The 17,309-nt window shown below is 59.0% G+C and overlaps 1 protein-coding gene across 1 annotated transcript; it reads left to right on the top strand.

The window, feature by feature from the left end:
- The first annotated feature begins 8,967 nt into the window (after positions 1 to 8,967).
- HCRTR1 (hypocretin receptor 1) lies at positions 8,968 to 17,154 on the top strand. Its single transcript, XM_017350268.3, has 8 exons — positions 8,968 to 9,158; positions 10,308 to 10,545; positions 10,712 to 10,890; positions 12,225 to 12,468; positions 12,784 to 12,899; positions 14,304 to 14,530; positions 15,336 to 15,457; positions 16,892 to 17,154. The coding sequence occupies exons 2-8, from the start codon at positions 10,347 to 10,349 to the stop codon at positions 17,053 to 17,055; spliced, it is 1,251 nt and encodes a 416-aa protein (XP_017205757.1). The 5' UTR covers positions 8,968 to 9,158; positions 10,308 to 10,346; the 3' UTR covers positions 17,056 to 17,154.
- The last annotated feature ends 155 nt before the right edge of the window (positions 17,155 to 17,309 follow it).

The following is a 17,309-nucleotide window of genomic DNA, read 5'->3' as shown; positions in this document are numbered from 1 at the left end:
TGTCCGTCAAAATTAGAACAGGAAGTCAGCGGGTAGGGAGAAGAGCCTCTCCAAGAGGAGAATGGGCTGCATTCAGCAAATAATGTAATTAAGAAGCTGGAATGTTTTTAACGACCTGATTTAACAGGCATATGTTTCTCCTCTCCAGAAAAGTGATTAGAAATTCCAGGAGAATAAAACGTTGTATAAGAAAGTCATAGGTCAAATATGATGCAAATTAAAATCTAAAACGTCTGAGTATCTGAAGGAGTGTAGGAGAACACACTTGAACTTGAAACCTGGAAGATTTCCCTTCAAGGAGCATTCAAACCATAAGATGACAATTCCTTCTCTGAGGGTCCCAGGAAGCTGCTTGGTTCTGCTGAGAATAATGTTTATGTAATTGAAAACTATTTTAAAAAACATATTATTTATTTTTCAATATTTGAAATTGAGAGATAGACAAAACAGAAAGCTAGAACATTCTAAGTATGAGCCAGAACTAGATTCAAGTATAAAGGTGTAGAGAGAGGAAGGAGGGGAAGAGTGACAAAGGGTGTCTCCCCCTCCACCACGGGAGTCACGAATCTTGCACAAAATCAATGGCACAAAAAGAAGAGCTGGGACAACATTTATCCGACCCAGCTCTGGAGGGAGGCTACTTTTCTAAACTTCTCATCTCTCTCTCTCTCTCTCTTTTTAAAGAGACTTATTCATTCATTCATTTGTTTGAAATGCTGAATTACAGAAAGAGAAGGCAAAGCAGAGAGAGAGAGAGAGAGAGAGAGAGAATCTTCCATCCTCTGGTTCACTCTCCAAATGGCTGCAACTGCCAGGGCTTAGTCAGGCCAAACCCAGGAGCCTGGAACTCCATCCGGGTCTCCCACATGGGTGGCAGGGCCCCAATCACTTAAACCATCTTCTGCATCCCCAAGCACATTAGCAGGGAGCTGGATCAGAAGTGGAGCAGCCAGGACTTGAACTGGCACCCATATGGGATGCTGGCACTGCAGGCGGCAGCTTACCTCACTGCACCACAGCGCCGGCCCCTAACGTCTCACCTTTCATGACAGGAATTGTACCAGACGCTGTCAATTCGTCAATCACCACTGCTTCTGCCTCCTTCAGTCCTAGAACCTTTATATTTGAATTGGGCACCAGCTGAGATGGCTATCCGGGGGAAATTATGTTCCCCACCCTCCCTTTCAGCTACAGGTGCTCAGTTGTCCAAATCCAGGCCAACCGGATGTAGGTGGAACTGTCTGCCTTTCCACTGGTGGGAATATGGAGGTGAGCAACCTTCACTGCCCCAGACCATGAATAATAATAGCTAACATTCATGCATATGCTAACTACATGTGCATATATTAACCTACTTGGCTCACGAGGATGTATATTCCTTTCCTGTTGCTACCATAGTAAATTACTATAAGCTTAGTTGCTTAAAGATAAAGCCCACTCATTTACCCTCTTATAGCTCTGGAGGTGAGATATCGAAAATCAGTGTATCAACCAGGGTTGAATCCTCGTGGAGACGCAGGGGAAGTCAACATCCTCGCCTCTCTCTGGTTTCTGGGGGCCACGTGCATCCCTTGGCTCGTGGTCCCTTCCCCTGTCTCTGCAATCGCACACTTCCACGATCACATCTCAGTTGCTGCTCCCACGTCCTGCCCCCCCCACAAGGACACTTGGGGTTACGCTGGGTGCACCTGGGCAACCCAGGCTCCCAGCCTCATCTCAAGATCCCTGAGTTCACGGCTTCTGCGCAGTTCTTTTGGCCGTATAATGCACATTCGCAGATCCCAGGGGCTAGGACAGAGACGTCTTCGGGGTCACGTTAATCCTGACTCCAGGTTGGTACTTGGTACTATATTATGCCCATTTTAGAGATGAGGAAACCCAGGCACAAAGAAGTTAAGTAGCACGGCCAGGATCACACAGTTGGTAAGCGGAAGATTCATGATTTATGTGTGTTTCAACTTTTTATTATTATTTTCTTGAGACAGAGAAAGAGAGAGAGAGAGAGAGAGAGATCTTCCATCCACTGATTCACTACCCAAATGGCCCCAAATGGCCGCAACAGTTGGAACTGGGCCAGTCCAAGACCAGGAGCCAGGAGCTTCTTCTGGGTCTCCCACATGGGTGCAGGGGGCCAAGCACTTGAGCCATCTTCCACTGCTTTCCCAGGGCATTAGCTGCGAGCTGGACGAGAGTGGAGCAGCCAGGACTCAAACCTGTGCCTAAATGGGATACTGGAATCACAGGCAGTAGCTTAACCTGCTACACTATAGCGTCGGCCCCCAGACTTCAAATTCAGATAGCGTGGTGCTTGCATCCATGTACATGATGGTAGTCTTTTGTCTTGGCAGAATTCTGGATTCCTGATGACTGTGGAGCCGAAGTAGCAGCCCGGGTGGCCTGCAGAGAGAAACTTCCATGATTCTAAACTACTGCCTCGGGCAGGCCGGGGGAGTAGTTTCTTTGTGATAGCAGCTATATTCCACTGCAGAAGTCAATAGCTACTCTACATAATTAAAAAAATTAATTTATTTGAAAGGCAGAGTCACAGCAAGAGAGAAAGAGACAAATCTTCCATCCAATGGTTCACTCCCCAAACGGTTGCAACAGCTGAGGCTGGGCCAGGCTGAAGCCAGGAACCCTGAACTCCATCTGGGTTCCCACACTGGGCGCAGGAGCCTCCACTGCTTCCCCAGACACATCAGCAGGGAGCTGCATAGGAGGCAGAGCAGCCAGGACCTGAATGGGCGCCCGCATGGGATGCCGGCGTCATAGGCAGAGACCCAACCCACTGCACCACAGTGTCGGCCCCTGCACTACGTAACTAAAAAGCAGGGACTTTGTTTTCTTTTCTTCTGCATGGCTTGAATATTTCACAATGAAAATATATTATTTATTCATTTCAAATGTGCACCAATTGTAGGGCAATGTGTGTCAGACCCTTGCTAAAACCCTCTGGGGACTCCGCTGCCTTTGGGGTGACTTGAATCCAAGCCTCCAGCCGACCCTCAAGGCCAGCCCCTCCCCCGGCTTCTGCTTTCCCACTGCTCTTCTTCCTGAACGCACCACAAGCACTTACACCTTTCAGGGGGCCCAACCTGCCCCCTCCGAGGGGAAGACCACCCTCCAGCTCCTGTTCACAGCCCTCTGTGAGCTCCATCCCTCAGAACCAAGCCCGAGTTGCATCTGAAAATGCTTTCTATTTATCCTGGCCTTTCCCTGTCTTGTTCAAGATTTTCCTCAAATGTCTGGTGATTCAGGACATAGCCGGAAACCCCCCAGCTCCCCACCTCTCCTGCCACACACACACACACACACACACACATGCACACACACACATGCACACACGCATACACACACATACATGCACATACACATACATACACACACACACACACTCCTTCCAGAAGATTCCAGAAGGACAGGCTCCTTTCCCCAGTGTACTGCTGTAAGGAAATACCCACACAAGCACACACACCCTCTGTCCATCGCCTATTGCTAGCCTCACACGCATCATAGGAGCTACGCCTCCAGCAGCCCGCAGCCCCAGTGCAGGACCCCAAATGCAAACAATCCCCAGCGTCCAGTGTCTGGTGGTCTGACAAAGTCCCAGCTCTGCCAGGAGGACCGCTTCGATTTTGTAAAACATGAAATTCTTGCTAAGATGTGGTGTGCATGCGCGTGTCTGTCCCGCCTGGCCAGTGCCCCGACACCAGTCTCAGCGAATCCTCACTCAACTCTGCATGGCAAAGGCTCAGGGGAAATGAGGTGCAGAGGGCTCGTATTGGTTTCTTGTCATCTCAAACATAGGGTTTAAAACAACACAGGAGTGTTCTCCTCCGGTGCTGGAGATGGAAGTCCCGAAGAAGCATTATGGGCCACTGCTTGACGCGTCCACAGTCTGTGTCAGAGTCCCGGCTTGAGTCCCAGCCACTCTGCTTCAGTGCAGCTCCTTGCCAATGCACACCCTGGGAAGGCAGCAGATGAGGGCCCCTGACCCCGATGTGGGAGACCCCGACGGAGCTCCAGGCTCCTGGCTTCAGCCTGGCCAGCCCTGGCTGTTGTAGCTATTTGGGAAGTGAAGCAGTAGATGAGAGATCCATTGCTCTCCCCCCATCCCCTGTCCCCTGTACTGACTTTCAAATAAATAACTGTTTTTTTTAAAAAATGGGTAGTTTTTTTAAAGATTTATTTATTTATTTGAAAGTCAGAGTTACACAGAGAGAGAAGGAGCGGCAGAGAGAGAGAGAGGTCTTCCATCCACAGGTTTACTCCCTAGATGGCCACAACAGCTGGAGCTGTGCTGATCTGAAGCCAGGAGCCAAGAGCTTCTGCATCTCCCATGTGAATGCAGGGGCCCAAGGACTTGAACCATCCTCTACTGCTTTCCCAGGCCCTAGCAGAGAGCTGGATCAGAAGTAGAGCAGCCAGGACTTGAACCAGCGCCCATATGAGATGCTGGCACTGCAGGCTGTGGCTTTACCCACTACGTCACAGTGTCAGCCCATTTGGTTTTTTTGTCTAAATGATTCTTACAGGTAACTGGTAAAGCCACTGCCCTTATGAGCACCAGTTTATGTCCCAGCTGCTCCTCTTTTTTTTTTTTTTTTTTAATTTGACAGATAGACAGTGAGAGAGAGAGACAGAGAGAAAGGTCTTCCTTCCATTGGTTCACCCCCCAAATGGCCGCTACGGCTGGAACTGCAGTGATCCGAAGCCAGGAGCCAGGTGCTTCCTCCTGGTCTCCCATGCAGGTGCAGGGCCCAAACACTTGGGCCATCCTCCACTGCTTTCCCGGGCCACAGCAGAGAGCTGGACTGGAAGAGGGGCAACCGGGACCAGAACCTGGCACCCATTCGGGATGTTGGCGCCGCAGGCAGAGGATTAACCAAGTGAGCCACGGCGACGGCCCCCAGCTGCTCCTCTTCCAATCCAATTCCCTGCTCATGGCCTAGGAATAGCAGCGGAAGATGGCCCAAGTGTTTGAACCCCTGCATCCATGTGGGAGACCTGGATGAAGCTCCTGGCTCCTGGTTTTTGCCTGATAAGGGCTTTTGTGGTGAAATTTCATCTCCATATGAGGAACCCAGAGACCTGACCCAGCCGTGGTGCTGGAGTCTTTGGGAGGGACCTAGAACCAGGCAAGGTTGTCAGGGTGGGGCTCCTGTAACTGAATTCGGGCAGCTTTATCGGGACACACGTGTGCCATCCCGTCCCTCGACTGGGGCTCTGCCAGTGAGAAGACCGCCACCAGCTACGGGCCCTCGAACCCCCAGAACTGTCAGCCCAACAACCCCCCCTCTTTAGAGAGTTCACCTGGCTCAGTATTTTGTGAGAGTAAAGAAAAATGGGTCGATCCCCGTAACATATTCAGGGTTCCAGGCGTACGCTGTGGACCTCTCTGGGGACCATGTCAGCCTGTGAAAGGGGTGGAGGAAGGGCCCCCGGTCAGAGCACCAGTAGTAAGAGGTAGAGCGGGCAGTCCCACCCAGGGCCCTGGGGCCCCACAGCTTGTGCTCCTGACCTCCACACTGTTGCAGTGTTGCTTCCGTTTCTCTTTAGGTTCAGGGACACTGTCACTGTCAGTCCCAACGCCGTCCCACTGCCTCCCCTGGATGTACGGACTCCTAACAATTTTGAGAGCACCCAGAGGGTCTCCAGCCGCCCAGCGGGGTCTCCTCTCCGCAGCCTGCCGGCCTCCAGTGCTCGCCGAGTGCTGGTGAGGGAACAGCTGGAAGGCTGCAGTCTCCCATCCCTCCCCACCCCCCACAGCTCTGGCCCTGGCCGGAAGGTGTGCTCTAGCCCTCGTTGTCACCACGGACGCCTGACTCTGAGCCTTGGGCCCCTGCTCTCCCAGCGGATGCTGGTCCCTTCAAGAGACCTGCACCTGAATAAGGGGCCACCCCTGAGCAGAAGAAGCACAAAGGCCTGGAGGTGGAGGACCAGGGTTCTGGGGTCCCTCCCTGGGCATGAACCCTTTGCCAGGAGTTCCCAGAGGCCGGTGCTGTAGGGCCCAAGGACCCCAAAACTACAGCCGCCCCAGTGACCTCCCTGGGCTCAGCCCTCAGAGCCCCTTCTCCAGGCCCACGGGTGTCCCTGGGCCGCACCCCTCCCTTCGGTGTCTCTTTCTCATCTCCATTCTCCCCTGCCCTGTCTAGAGTTTTCCAATCTGCAGTCCCAGCCCTGAAGCAGCATTAGCAATAGAAAACCCAATTACCTGTCAATTACTGGATCCAAGCCAGACAGGGGTTACTGTAAGTCACAATGGAATCGGGAGGGGGGGCAGGGAGGTAGCACTGGGGCCAGTGCCCCATGGCCGACACGCGAAGATGGATGTGACAGGGACCTGTGGCTCAGAGGCTTGGGATTAGATCAACATGGCTGGGGCCGGCTGGTTCCAGGAAAAAGGTCGCATGGGCCCCGGCTGACAGACAGCTCAGGCAGAGCCAGGCTTCAGGCAGGCCCTGCCTGGACAGAGAAGGCGCCAGGCTGAGGGCCCAGCCTGGAGGTGGAGGACCTGAGCTCCCTGGGGCTGACCCCTGGGCACAGGCACTTGGCCAGGAGTTCCCAGAGATCAAAACAGCCGCAGCTCCTTGTTGGGCCCCTAGGAAGTCCTCTGAGCACCCAGCCAGGGGTGTCGCTCCAGCCCACCCACGCCCAATACCTGATGAGTTGTTCAGACTCAGGCCCAGAGGGCCTGGGGTCCAGGGGCTTCCCGCCGGCCAGGGCCTGAAGCAGAGGAGCCGCTCAGGACCCATGGTTCTGGGGAGTAGCCCTCTTAGGGATTCTAGGAGCTAAAGGGGAGGGGGTGCAGCTCTGTGAAACGGGATCCGGGGGGATCATCAGCCCGGATTCCCTCCCCACACAGACATGTGTGTAATAATGCCCATCTATAGTGATCTGGGGACACCTGGGGTCCTTTGCTCACTCCACCCCAGGGAGGCCCTGATTTGCAGGGTTTGGAGTTCTGTGCTGCATTCTAAGCCCGGGCTGTGCTGCGCTCAGTGGGCGCCCCCCCCCCACACACTCACTCACACACACACTCACACGTGGATCTGCACCTTCCGCGTCACTGGCTGCACCTTGTTTGCTGCAGCTATCATCTGAGTGTCCCTGCGCGATCTGCTGCCATCCCCCTCGTGCTCAGCCCCTTCCCCAGCCCCTACACAGCAAGCGGTGGCAGTCCTGGTGGGGGCGGTGATGAGGGGGGATAAGATGAGTCATCGCATGGAAGCAGACACACCAGTTCCCGCCTCACACACTCACAGAGCCCTGGACACAAAGGCATGCCACACGCACATGCCACACGCACAGGAAAACGCAGGCCAGCGCTGCGCAAAACCACCGCTGCACACTCAGACCCACGCAGACAGACAGACCAACACAACTCCCACACGCGTTCCTTAAAGACACAAACACCAAACCCAGACAAACACATCCCATCCGGGTGACTCCCAGTCTCCAACCCAGAGCCTGTCTCCTGTCCACGGGCAGAGAGAGAGAGAGAGATGTAAATGCACACACACACACACACACACAGAGTCTCACAACGACACACAACCCTCACTTGGGTACACGCACGCGCGCGCGCACACACACACACACACGCACGAGCCAGCCCTCTTCTCTCAAGTCCCCTCCTCCATCCCCTGCCTCCACCACCACTGAGGGCAGGCAGGACAGAGTTTTGCAGTCACAGGGGTCTGGGACCCATCGCCCACCACGGTCTGAGTCAGGTTTAGCTCCAACCTCCTGCTCTGCAGAAGGGAAGGTCACAGGCCCCGTCCCTGGGCCCCCTGCTCCCCTCCCATGCATTCTGTGCCTCACAGTCATCTCCAGCGCCCCTCAGGGGGCTTCCGCAGGGAGGATGGTGGCCATACCCTGGGGATCGCCTTCCAGGAAGGAAGGGGGAAGGGAGAAGGGGTCCAGCACATTGGCGAGAACCGTCCTGAGGCAGGGATGGCCAGGGTGACTGGTGGATGCCCAGGAGGTCACCCTTTAGCTACCTGTGGTCCTCCGAGGGCCCAGCCTAGACCCCTTTGCACCTGCTGTTTCCTCCACCTTGAACACAGCTCCTGCGATACCTAACTCCTCTTGCCGGACTTCCTTCTTAGGTCTCCCCAGAGGTGCTCAGGTTCCAGGAGCCTGTTCCGGGGCCCTGGCTGGGTTGTTCTGCCCCTCTGGGCCCCGCAGTCCCGGTTCCACTCATACCATAGGCTAACGGCCTGGCTGTGCACCTGCCTCCCCTCACCCCCAGTGACCCTCTGAAGGGCAGGGAGCCTCTGTGTGGCGGGGGTGGGGGGTAGGGGCTGGAGATCTCAGAAGAGCACGGTTTGAGCTCCAGCTCGGCCTCTGCACAGCCAGGGTTCTTGGCTATGAAATGCAGACAATCACAACTGCCTCACCAGGATGGTGTGAAGACTGGGTAAGATCCTTGACACTATCGGAACCTCGCTGCCTGGGACTCGGCTTAGTAAATATTTGCTGAATTAATGAGCCTTTCCGGCCCCCCCTCTTCTGTCCAGCTCCCGTCCCTGTCTCAGGAGAGGAAAAGTAGGGATGCACGAGCAGGATGTGGGGGCAGGTGGAATTAGCGCGCAGGGCTGTGTGGCGTGCGTGGCTGGCCACAGCTACCTGGTCCGGCAGAGGCGGAGCGGGTACCCTCTCACCCTCGTGACCCACCTGTGCCTCCGTCCTCGTCAGCCAGGTGAGGCAGCGGGGAGAGGTGGGGCCGGGATCCACCTCTGCACTGTGCTCTCCGAAGCCGCCCGGGGCGCGCAGGCACCCACTAGGCGCGCCCTGAATGGGGGGCTTAACTGTTGAATGAATGCGGACGGTGTGAATGGAGGTGGGAAGCAAGCGAGCGAGCAGGGGGCGGCGAGGAGGGATGAGCGCGTCCCTCCGCCCTCCGGGTCTCGGGGCCGGGAGACAAGGAGCCGAGGCCGGCTGGGGGCTCCCCTCCCCGCGGCGCTCAGCCCGGCGGAGCCCGCTCCGAGCCACAGCCAGAGCTGGAGCCGAGGCTCACGCCCAGCCCAGAGAGCCGAGGCAGCGCAGCCTTGGGAGGGGGCCCAGGGGCCCAGACTCTTCCGCGGGAAGGCAACATCTCCGGCGCAAGGGCCTGGGACCAGCGGCCGCGAACGCCTGCGTCCCGAAACCAACAGGTGCGGGGCATAAGGGACCACCCGGGCCCGGGATGGGGGGGATCCAAGGGACCCGCGGTGAGGGTTGGGGGAGCCAGGAGTCTCGGCGGGTAACCTGGGTGCTGGAGCCTGAGCCCCTCGCCGGCCCTGCCCACCTCTCGGAGGGCTCCTGCCGAACCCCTCGCTCCCCGCGCCGCAGCCCCCGCAGCCCGCGAGGTGCTGGGAGGTCCCAGGGCAAGAGCAGGTCCCGCGAAGGGAGTGGGTCCGCTGGCACTCGGCGGAGTGGAAAGGCGTCCCTTCCCCCTCCGCCAGGGGTCTCCAGGGAGCGTCATGCCTGCTACCCGCGTCAGGGGTCGTCCGGGCCCAGCTCGAGAGGGAGGGGTCTGCAGGAGGGAGGCGCCGGGAGCGAGGCCGGATTTATGAATGGGAAGTGGCCTGTGCGCCGGATCAGCGACCCCTGGCGGCCGCGGGGGGACAGCGCGGCCGCGGGAACTCAATGGGTGCCAAGCATGGGGCCTGGGCACTCCCCGCACCCCTTCTGGAGTGTGTGTGTGTGTGTGTGTGTGTGTGTAACATCCCCCCATGACCCTTTTCCCAACCAAAAATGAAGGGGTGTGAACTGATCCAAGAACACTCAAAGTCGGGATGGCTTCCCCTCCCAGCCTGGGGTGTTCAGCAGCTTCAGACAGACCTGGCTCAGTAACAGTGACCTTGAGCAGGAGGCGCGACCTCTCTGAGCTTGCATCTCTCCCTGTAAAGCAGGGCTCTTGCCTAACGGTGGCTGCTGGCCGTGAAGCCCGTCTCCCCAAGGCCCGGGGCCGGGGGTGAAGCCCTGGCTTGCCCTGGGGCTCATTACTCCTCACTGCAGCGCCGTGAGGTAGGTACTTCATGGAACAGATAGGGAAACTGAGGCGCAAAGAGGCCAGGTGAGTGACACAGGGCAGCTTGCATGGAGTTGGGCTGCACCCCGGGTCTGTCTTCGTCCACTGATTTCACAGCTGTGAGAATCTAGACAGAGCTTACAGGCAAAGGGCCTGGTGCCTTCCCTAGTGCCCCCACCCTGCCCCCTCCCTTCAGGAGGCTTGGGGCCGGAAGCCTAAAGACTGGGTGCAAACCTCGGGCCCGTGCAGGAAGTGGGCTGAGGACTGGCCTGGGCCCCTCCCTCCACAGAGCCCGGGATGTCTGTCGGTAGCAGCAACCCCTGAGTTCATGGAGCCCTCGGCCACCCCAGGGGCCCAGACGGGGGTCCCTGCTGGCAGCAGGCAGGCGTCCCCCAGGCCTCCAGACTATGAAGACGAGTTTCTCCGCTACCTGTGGCGTGATTATCTGTACCCTAAGCAGTACGAGTGGGTCCTCATCGCAGCCTATGTGGCCGTGTTCCTCGTGGCGCTGGTGGGCAACACACTGGGTAAGTCTAGGCCTCGCCCAGCGGTGCTTCAGGCTTCCCCTGGGGACTCTAGGGGGTCCTGGGCCTCACCTGCCACTCCCTGCCTCCTGCGGGCTGGGGGGACCTCGGGGGAGGGCTCATGGGTGGGGCTCTACCCACTGCCCCTCACCCTAGCCACACCCTGCAGTCTGCCTGGCCGTGTGGCGGAACCACCACATGAGGACGGTCACCAACTACTTCATCGTCAACCTGTCCCTGGCCGATGTGCTGGTGACAGCCATCTGCCTGCCGGCCAGTCTGCTGGTAGACATCACGGAATCCTGGCTCTTTGGCCATGCCCTCTGCAAGGTCATCCCCTATCTACAGGTGAGCTCAACCGGGGCACCCCTCAAGACCCCGTTACGGGGCCAGCGCCGTGGCTCACTTGGTTAATCCCCCGCCTGCAGCACCAACATTCCATATGGGTGCCGGGTTCTAGTCCCGGCTGCTCCTCTTCCAGTCCAGCTCTGCTGTGGCCCGGGAAGGCAGTGGAGGATGGCCCAAGTGCTTGGGCCCCTGCACCCGCATGGGAGACCAGGAGGAAGCACCTGGCTCCTGGCTTCAGATTGGCTGTAGCGGCCATTTGGGGGGTGAACCAACGGAAGGAAGACCTTTCTCTCTGTCTCTCTCCCCCTGTCTAACTCTGCCTGTCAAATAATTCGGCCTTGAGACAGGCCACAGTGGCTCAGGTCCCTGGCAGTGTGGTCCCCTACTGCCAGGGACAGCAGGCCACCAGATGGACTCAGGCCCACACATTCTTGCAGTGATCCCCCCCCGCTCAGTCACACTCACAGGCTCCTACAGTCACCCCCAGGGACCTGGCTCATGGTGGAGGAGAAAGACCGAAACCCCCAGGGACACTGACACGACCCTACACCCTGATCCCAAGGAGGGCAGATGTGGGGAGCCCCCAGGGGAGCGGTCCCCTCCTTCTACCCTGACCAGTCCCTCTCCCTGCAGTGGTGGGGAGCACAGTGTCCGGATGGGGTGAGAGGGCAGAAGGAGGACCTCTCGTGTCCCTTTGGGGGTGCACCTGCCTGCACCCCCAAAGCCAGGGCCCACCCCTGGAGGCAACGCCCACCCCACAGCTGGCCCAGACTCACCTCTGCTTCTCAGCGTGAGGACTCTGCAGTAGTGTATCCCGATGGCCTGGGAGGGATGGCGCCCAGGCAGGCAGAAATGCCTCCTGGATGGTCCCATTGTTTGGAGGTTCTCCACTCAACTGGTTAACTGGTGTCTGAGCATCAAGTCAGACCGGTGAGGGAATTCCGTGCCTCAGTTTTCTTGTCTGTAACATGGGGGCACTAGCTCCACCTTGGGGAGTTGTGAAGACTATGAGAGTAGTACCTGGTACCCAGAAAGTTCTAATTCTGTAGGAGCGGCACCCTGACTGCATGCCGCATCCCACACTCACATTTACCATCCATGATTTCCTTTATCCTCCCAAGAATCCTGCCAGGTGGACGGTATACTCCCATTGTGCAGGTGAGGCTCAGAGAGGGTGAGTGACTTGCCCAAATGCACACAGCCAGTAAGTGATGGAGTCAGAGCTTGCACTGCACCTGGCGGTCTGGCATCACTGGGCTGTGACGCCCCGCCTCGCTCACCCGCCACGTCGCTGGGCAGCCCCCAGGGGCTGACACTGTGTCCCCGCCGGGCAGGCCGTGTCCGTGTCAGTGGTCGTGCTGACTCTCAGCTCCATCGCCCTGGACCGCTGGTACGCCATCTGCCACCCGCTGTTGTTCAAGAGCACTGCCCGGCGCGCCCGCGGCTCCATCCTCGGCATCTGGGCGGTGTCGCTGGCTGTCATGGTGCCTCAGGCTGCTGTCATGGAGTGTAGCAGCGTGCTGCCCGAGCTGGCCAACCGCACCCGCCTCCTGTCTGTCTGTGATGAGCGCTGGGCAGGTAATGGTGGGGGCCCCTGGGCAAGCATCCCGGAAGTGGGCACCTCTGGGGCACAGGTCCCTAGGGTGGGCTCTCAATCTGGGGCATTGCCAGGCTGGGTAAGTCCAAGAGGGTGCCCCTTTTTATATACGTTTGCCAGGAGTCTCTTCAGGATGGGCACTGGCAAGCGGGACAACACCAGGGCCTCTCTGCCCTGGTGGCTGTGCGGGACCCTCTGGGCCTTCCGTGGCCCATGTCAGGACAGGGCGGCGTTGCTGACAGGGCAGGCGGGGACTCCCAGCCTTGGCCTGACCTTGTGTCCCTTGCCCCCTGCAGACGACCTGTACCCCAAGATCTACCACAGCTGCTTCTTCATTGTCACCTACCTGGCCCCACTGGGCCTCATGGCCATGGCCTATTTCCAGATCTTCCGCAAGCTCTGGGGCCGCCAGGTGAGGCCTGCTGGGTCTGGGCTGGGAGGGGGCAGACAGTGCTCTGCCTTCAGCTAGGCAGAGACGAGGCCCAGGGACAGGTCACAGACTCAAGGCCAAAAGCGCCAGCACGCACCATGGCACGGAGCAGTAGCTGACATCCTTCTAGCGGTAGGAGCTGGTGCTGGCTGGGCTGCTCACGCCCAGCCGGTCTTGTGTCCTCTGGACCACGTATCTTACCCTCTACTCAATAGGTGAGCAAACTGAGGCCCAGTATCCCTCACATCCCTCGGCTGCTAAGGAGCCAGCCAGGAACTCGCAGACGCGTGCAGGGCCGGCGCTCAGCTTCGTAGCCCCACGATGGCAGCAGCTCAGCCTTGCTTGCTTCGCCCCCACTTCTTAACAATGAAACAGCACTGCTCTGTCCGCCCGCCGAGGAGGGGCAGCCCCTCACTGAGGCCCCTGAGAGGCAGAGTCCTCTGGTTTCAGGGCCGCCTCCTCTCCCCCATGACGAACCGGCCCGCAGCAGGTGTTGTGGACGGGTTCTGTGGGAAGGAGATGCTCTGAGCCCCATGGTGCTAGTGGGAGCGAGTTCCAAGTGCACGCCTAGGAGGTGAGAGGGTGGCCAGGCCCTTGCAGGAATGCTCGCGCTGCGGGCTGTCACGTGTCACTGCACTGACCTGCACACTCGGGCCACGCAGGGGGCAGGGGCGGAGTGGTCACACCAGCCCCGGCCATGGAGGAACACCCAGCTCAGCAGGGCCCTTCCTGGCTGGCCAGCCTCGCAGTGTGCCAGCACGTGCCACCTGCTTCTCATGCGTCCCCCGTCCAGCAGGGCAGACAGCTGACAGATGGGAAACCAGGGCCATGAGCTCACACAGCTCACGGATGCCTGCACTGGTCCGAACCCAGAGTTCCCTGAGCCCTGTGTGGGGCGATTAGGGCGTCCAGCAGTGGGAGAGGCTTCGGGGGTGTCTGTGGCTATTCCAGGCACAGGCAGCAGGCCACTGACCCAGGCGGGGACCCACGCTCTGAGGCCCAGGCCATTCCACACTGCTCCCCTGCCCACCCCTTGATCAGGCCTCCTCATGGTCAGGGGTTGGCCCAACTCACCACCACCCCCACTCCTTCCCCTGAAGAAGGAGATTTAAGGACAGAGGAGCAGCCGGGAGGATGGTCAGAGCCCAGGTTGTGGCCAGGGCCTGGTCAAGGGTCCCCACCTGAGACTCAGGTGCCGCATCTGTAACTAAGGACCCGCAATCCCCTCCCGGAGGCACGTGGCCAGTGCACTCGCAATGGGCCAAAGGAAAGCGGCCGATGGCCAAGCCCAGATCACGAGTGCTGGACTCCCCACCTTCCCCCTGCCCTGGGGCACAGCCCCTCCCTGAGGAGCTAAGCCCCTGCTGCTGTGTGTGTGTCGGACAGATCCCCGGCACCACCTCGGCCCTGGTGCGCAACTGGAAGCGGCCCTCAGACCAGCTGGACGACCAGGGCCAGGGCCTGAGCTCAGAGCCCCAGCCCCGGGCCCGCGCCTTCCTGGCCGAGGTGAAACAGATGCGAGCCCGGAGGAAGACGGCCAAGATGCTGATGGTGGTGCTGCTGGTCTTCGCCCTCTGCTACCTGCCCATCAGTGTCCTCAACGTCCTCAAGAGGTGAGGCCCACGGTGGACAGGCAGGGGCGGGGAACAGAGGAAGGAGCCTGCCTGCTGCACGGCTTCTCTCCAGCGCCACCTAGGGGCGGGCCTCGGTCTCCTGGTGCATAAAACGGGAATAGCGGAGCAGCAGTCCTGCCCTCCCAGGGCCACGGAGAACATTCATGCGGGCGATCGCCCAGTTGTCGCGGCTGGGAACCCAGGGCACAAGAGTGCGCGGGACAACATTCCCGCCTTCCTGGAGGGAAGGGAAACCCACGCCGTGGTCGTGTCGGTCAGTGGTGGTTGCCGGGAAGAACAATGAGCTAGGAAGACAGCGTGACAACGCGGTTGGTGGGCTTTTTGGTTTTGTTTGTTTTTAGAAATAATGGCTTTTGTCAATGAATCAAAAGAAAAGGCCTGAGGAAGTGAGCTTGAGCGGAGGCTTGAAGGAAGAGAGGGTGCTGGAGGCAGAGGCACACGGGGACACCCAAGAAGGCCCCCAGGGGCCAGGGCTGCCGCACAGGAGGCCACCTCAACCGCAGCTGGTGCTTGGCCGCTTCCGGCTCTGTGGTCTTGCACCTGTCACTTTGCCTCTCCGAGCCTGTTTCCCTCACTGAAAATCAGGTGATGTCTCTGATCCACGTGATCCCAGCAAAGTGCCACCTGGTGGTCAGAGTGGGCAACAGGAGCTGGCACAAGTCCTGTGAGCGCGCACACACACACACACACGCACTCACTCACAGACATACAAACATAAACACATACACACACACATGCGCGCGCAGCCACCGAGTTCCTGACCGTCCCCCACCCTGGCCCCTAGGGTCTTCGGGATGTTCCGCCAAGCCAGCGACCGAGAGGCCATCTACGCCTGCTTCACCTTCTCCCACTGGCTGGTGTACGCCAACAGCGCCGCCAACCCCATCATCTACAACTTCCTCAGCGGTGAGTGGGCTGAGGTGGAGCAGCGGAGCCCAGGACCATGGTCTCCCTGTCCCCCAACCCAAGGCCCAACGGATGGCAGAGAAGACAGCTGTTCTGGGAACCCGGGTCTCAGTGACCAGCAGCCGGGGGCAGGCAGGCAGACTGTGGGAGTGGAGGGCAGGAGCTGAGCCCCTGTCTGGGAGGCAGAGCACAGGTGGAACCAACTGTCTCCCCCAGATGGTCCGCCTGCCCACCAGCAAGCAGGGTCAGGGCAGAGAGAGGGTCACGGACAGAAGCAGCCCAGGGCCAGAGCAGGGCTTCCCCTGCCCAGCCAGATTCACGCTGGCAGAGTGGCCAGAACCCTAGGGACTGTCCCTGGACCCACCAGACACTTACTCCACCTCCCCTCTGGAAGTCCAGGCCTCCATGCCCTTACCCCGACTTCTAGCCTAGGCCCCGCCCCTTCCTCTAGCTCCTGGTCCCAGGTGGCAATGGCCTGGTGCCCCTGGCTCACCTCAGCAGTGTAACTCGCCAGGCCTCTGACCTGGGCCTAGGCTTCTGCAGTCAGTCCACATGACTGTCCCAGCCGAGATGCTGGTCATCTTGGAGAAACAGTTGAAAGGTTAAAGAAGGGATCAGGGGACAATGGTCTCACTCCCAGTGAGATTCCAGTTACGCGACAAAGCCTGGTCAGCTGGCATCCGGCTCAGAGAAGGAAACAGGAGCGCTAGCCCTGTGGGGAGCAAAGGGTGGGCAGACCTCTGATGCACACGCCTTGGGGGGCCCACGTTCACTGAGCACCTGCTGTGTTCTGGGCCCCGGAGAAGCTGGCAGACTGACACACTGAGGTCGGGGCAGTTCAGGTTCCAGCAAGGCCTGTGTCCCTGGCCCACCTGGGCTGAACAAGGTGGTGCGGTGCTCCCGCCTTCCCCTTTAAGAGAAGGGTTTGGAATGAGAACAGGATTCAGCTTCCAGCTGGGTGGCCTTGGGCAAGCTTCTGTACCCCTGTAGCTCATCTGTGAAGTGAAGATAAAGGGCTCCAACCTCTCACGGCACTGGGACGCCCTGGGGGACAGGAGCTGAGCCACCCAGCACAGTGCCTGGCACAGCGTGACTGCCGCGTACGAGGGCAGAGCTGGGAAAAGCCTAGCACATGAGTGAGCTCCGAGCCCTTCCACCTACACATCAGTGAGGCCAGAGGTGACGCGAGGCCCCTGAGCCAGAGCAGTCAAGGAAACAGATGACAACTGTTCTCATGCCGTTGGGAACCTGCTCGGGGCCTCTGGTGCTGCGCTGTGGCAGAGCCAAAGTCGCCCTGGGGCTCCCAAGCCCGCTCGGCCCCCATCCCAGCGCCTCACAGGCAGCATGACTGGAGCTGTGTGGGTGTCCCTGTGCTCGAGGCCTCTTCCAGTGCATTTATCTCCTTATGGCTGTGTCTTTTGTCTCCCAACCAAGGCAAATTCCGGGAGCAGTTTAAAGCCGCCTTCTCCTGCTGCCTGCCCGGCCTGGGTCCTCGCTCCTCTGCCAGCCACAAGTCCTTGTCCCTGCAGAGCCGGTGCTCCGTGTCCAAGGTGTCCGAGCACGTGGTGCTCACCAGCGTCACCACGGTGCTGCCCTGAGCCGGGATCCGCCCTTTCCCCTCATGGACATTGCTGGATGCAGTGAGAGGCCAGGGCTCCAGTCCTGGTTTCCTGCCTGTGTGCCTCTGGGCAAGTCCCTTCCCCTCTCTGAGCCTGTGTCCCCTACACAGGGCTGACTTGAGGATGAAGCAAGCTCAACAAAGTGAAACCCCTCTGTAAACTGTAAAGTGCTGTGGACATTATTGTACTTCTCACGCTTGGCCACACCCCCAGAGTATCACTCACACACCCCC

The sequence above is a fragment of the Oryctolagus cuniculus genome, chromosome 7 (assembly GCF_964237555.1).
Source record: "Oryctolagus cuniculus chromosome 7, mOryCun1.1, whole genome shotgun sequence".
Lineage (NCBI taxonomy): Eukaryota > Metazoa > Chordata > Mammalia > Lagomorpha > Leporidae > Oryctolagus > Oryctolagus cuniculus.
Note: the sequence above shows the minus strand (reverse complement) of the source record. Positions and strands in the feature narration are given on the sequence as shown.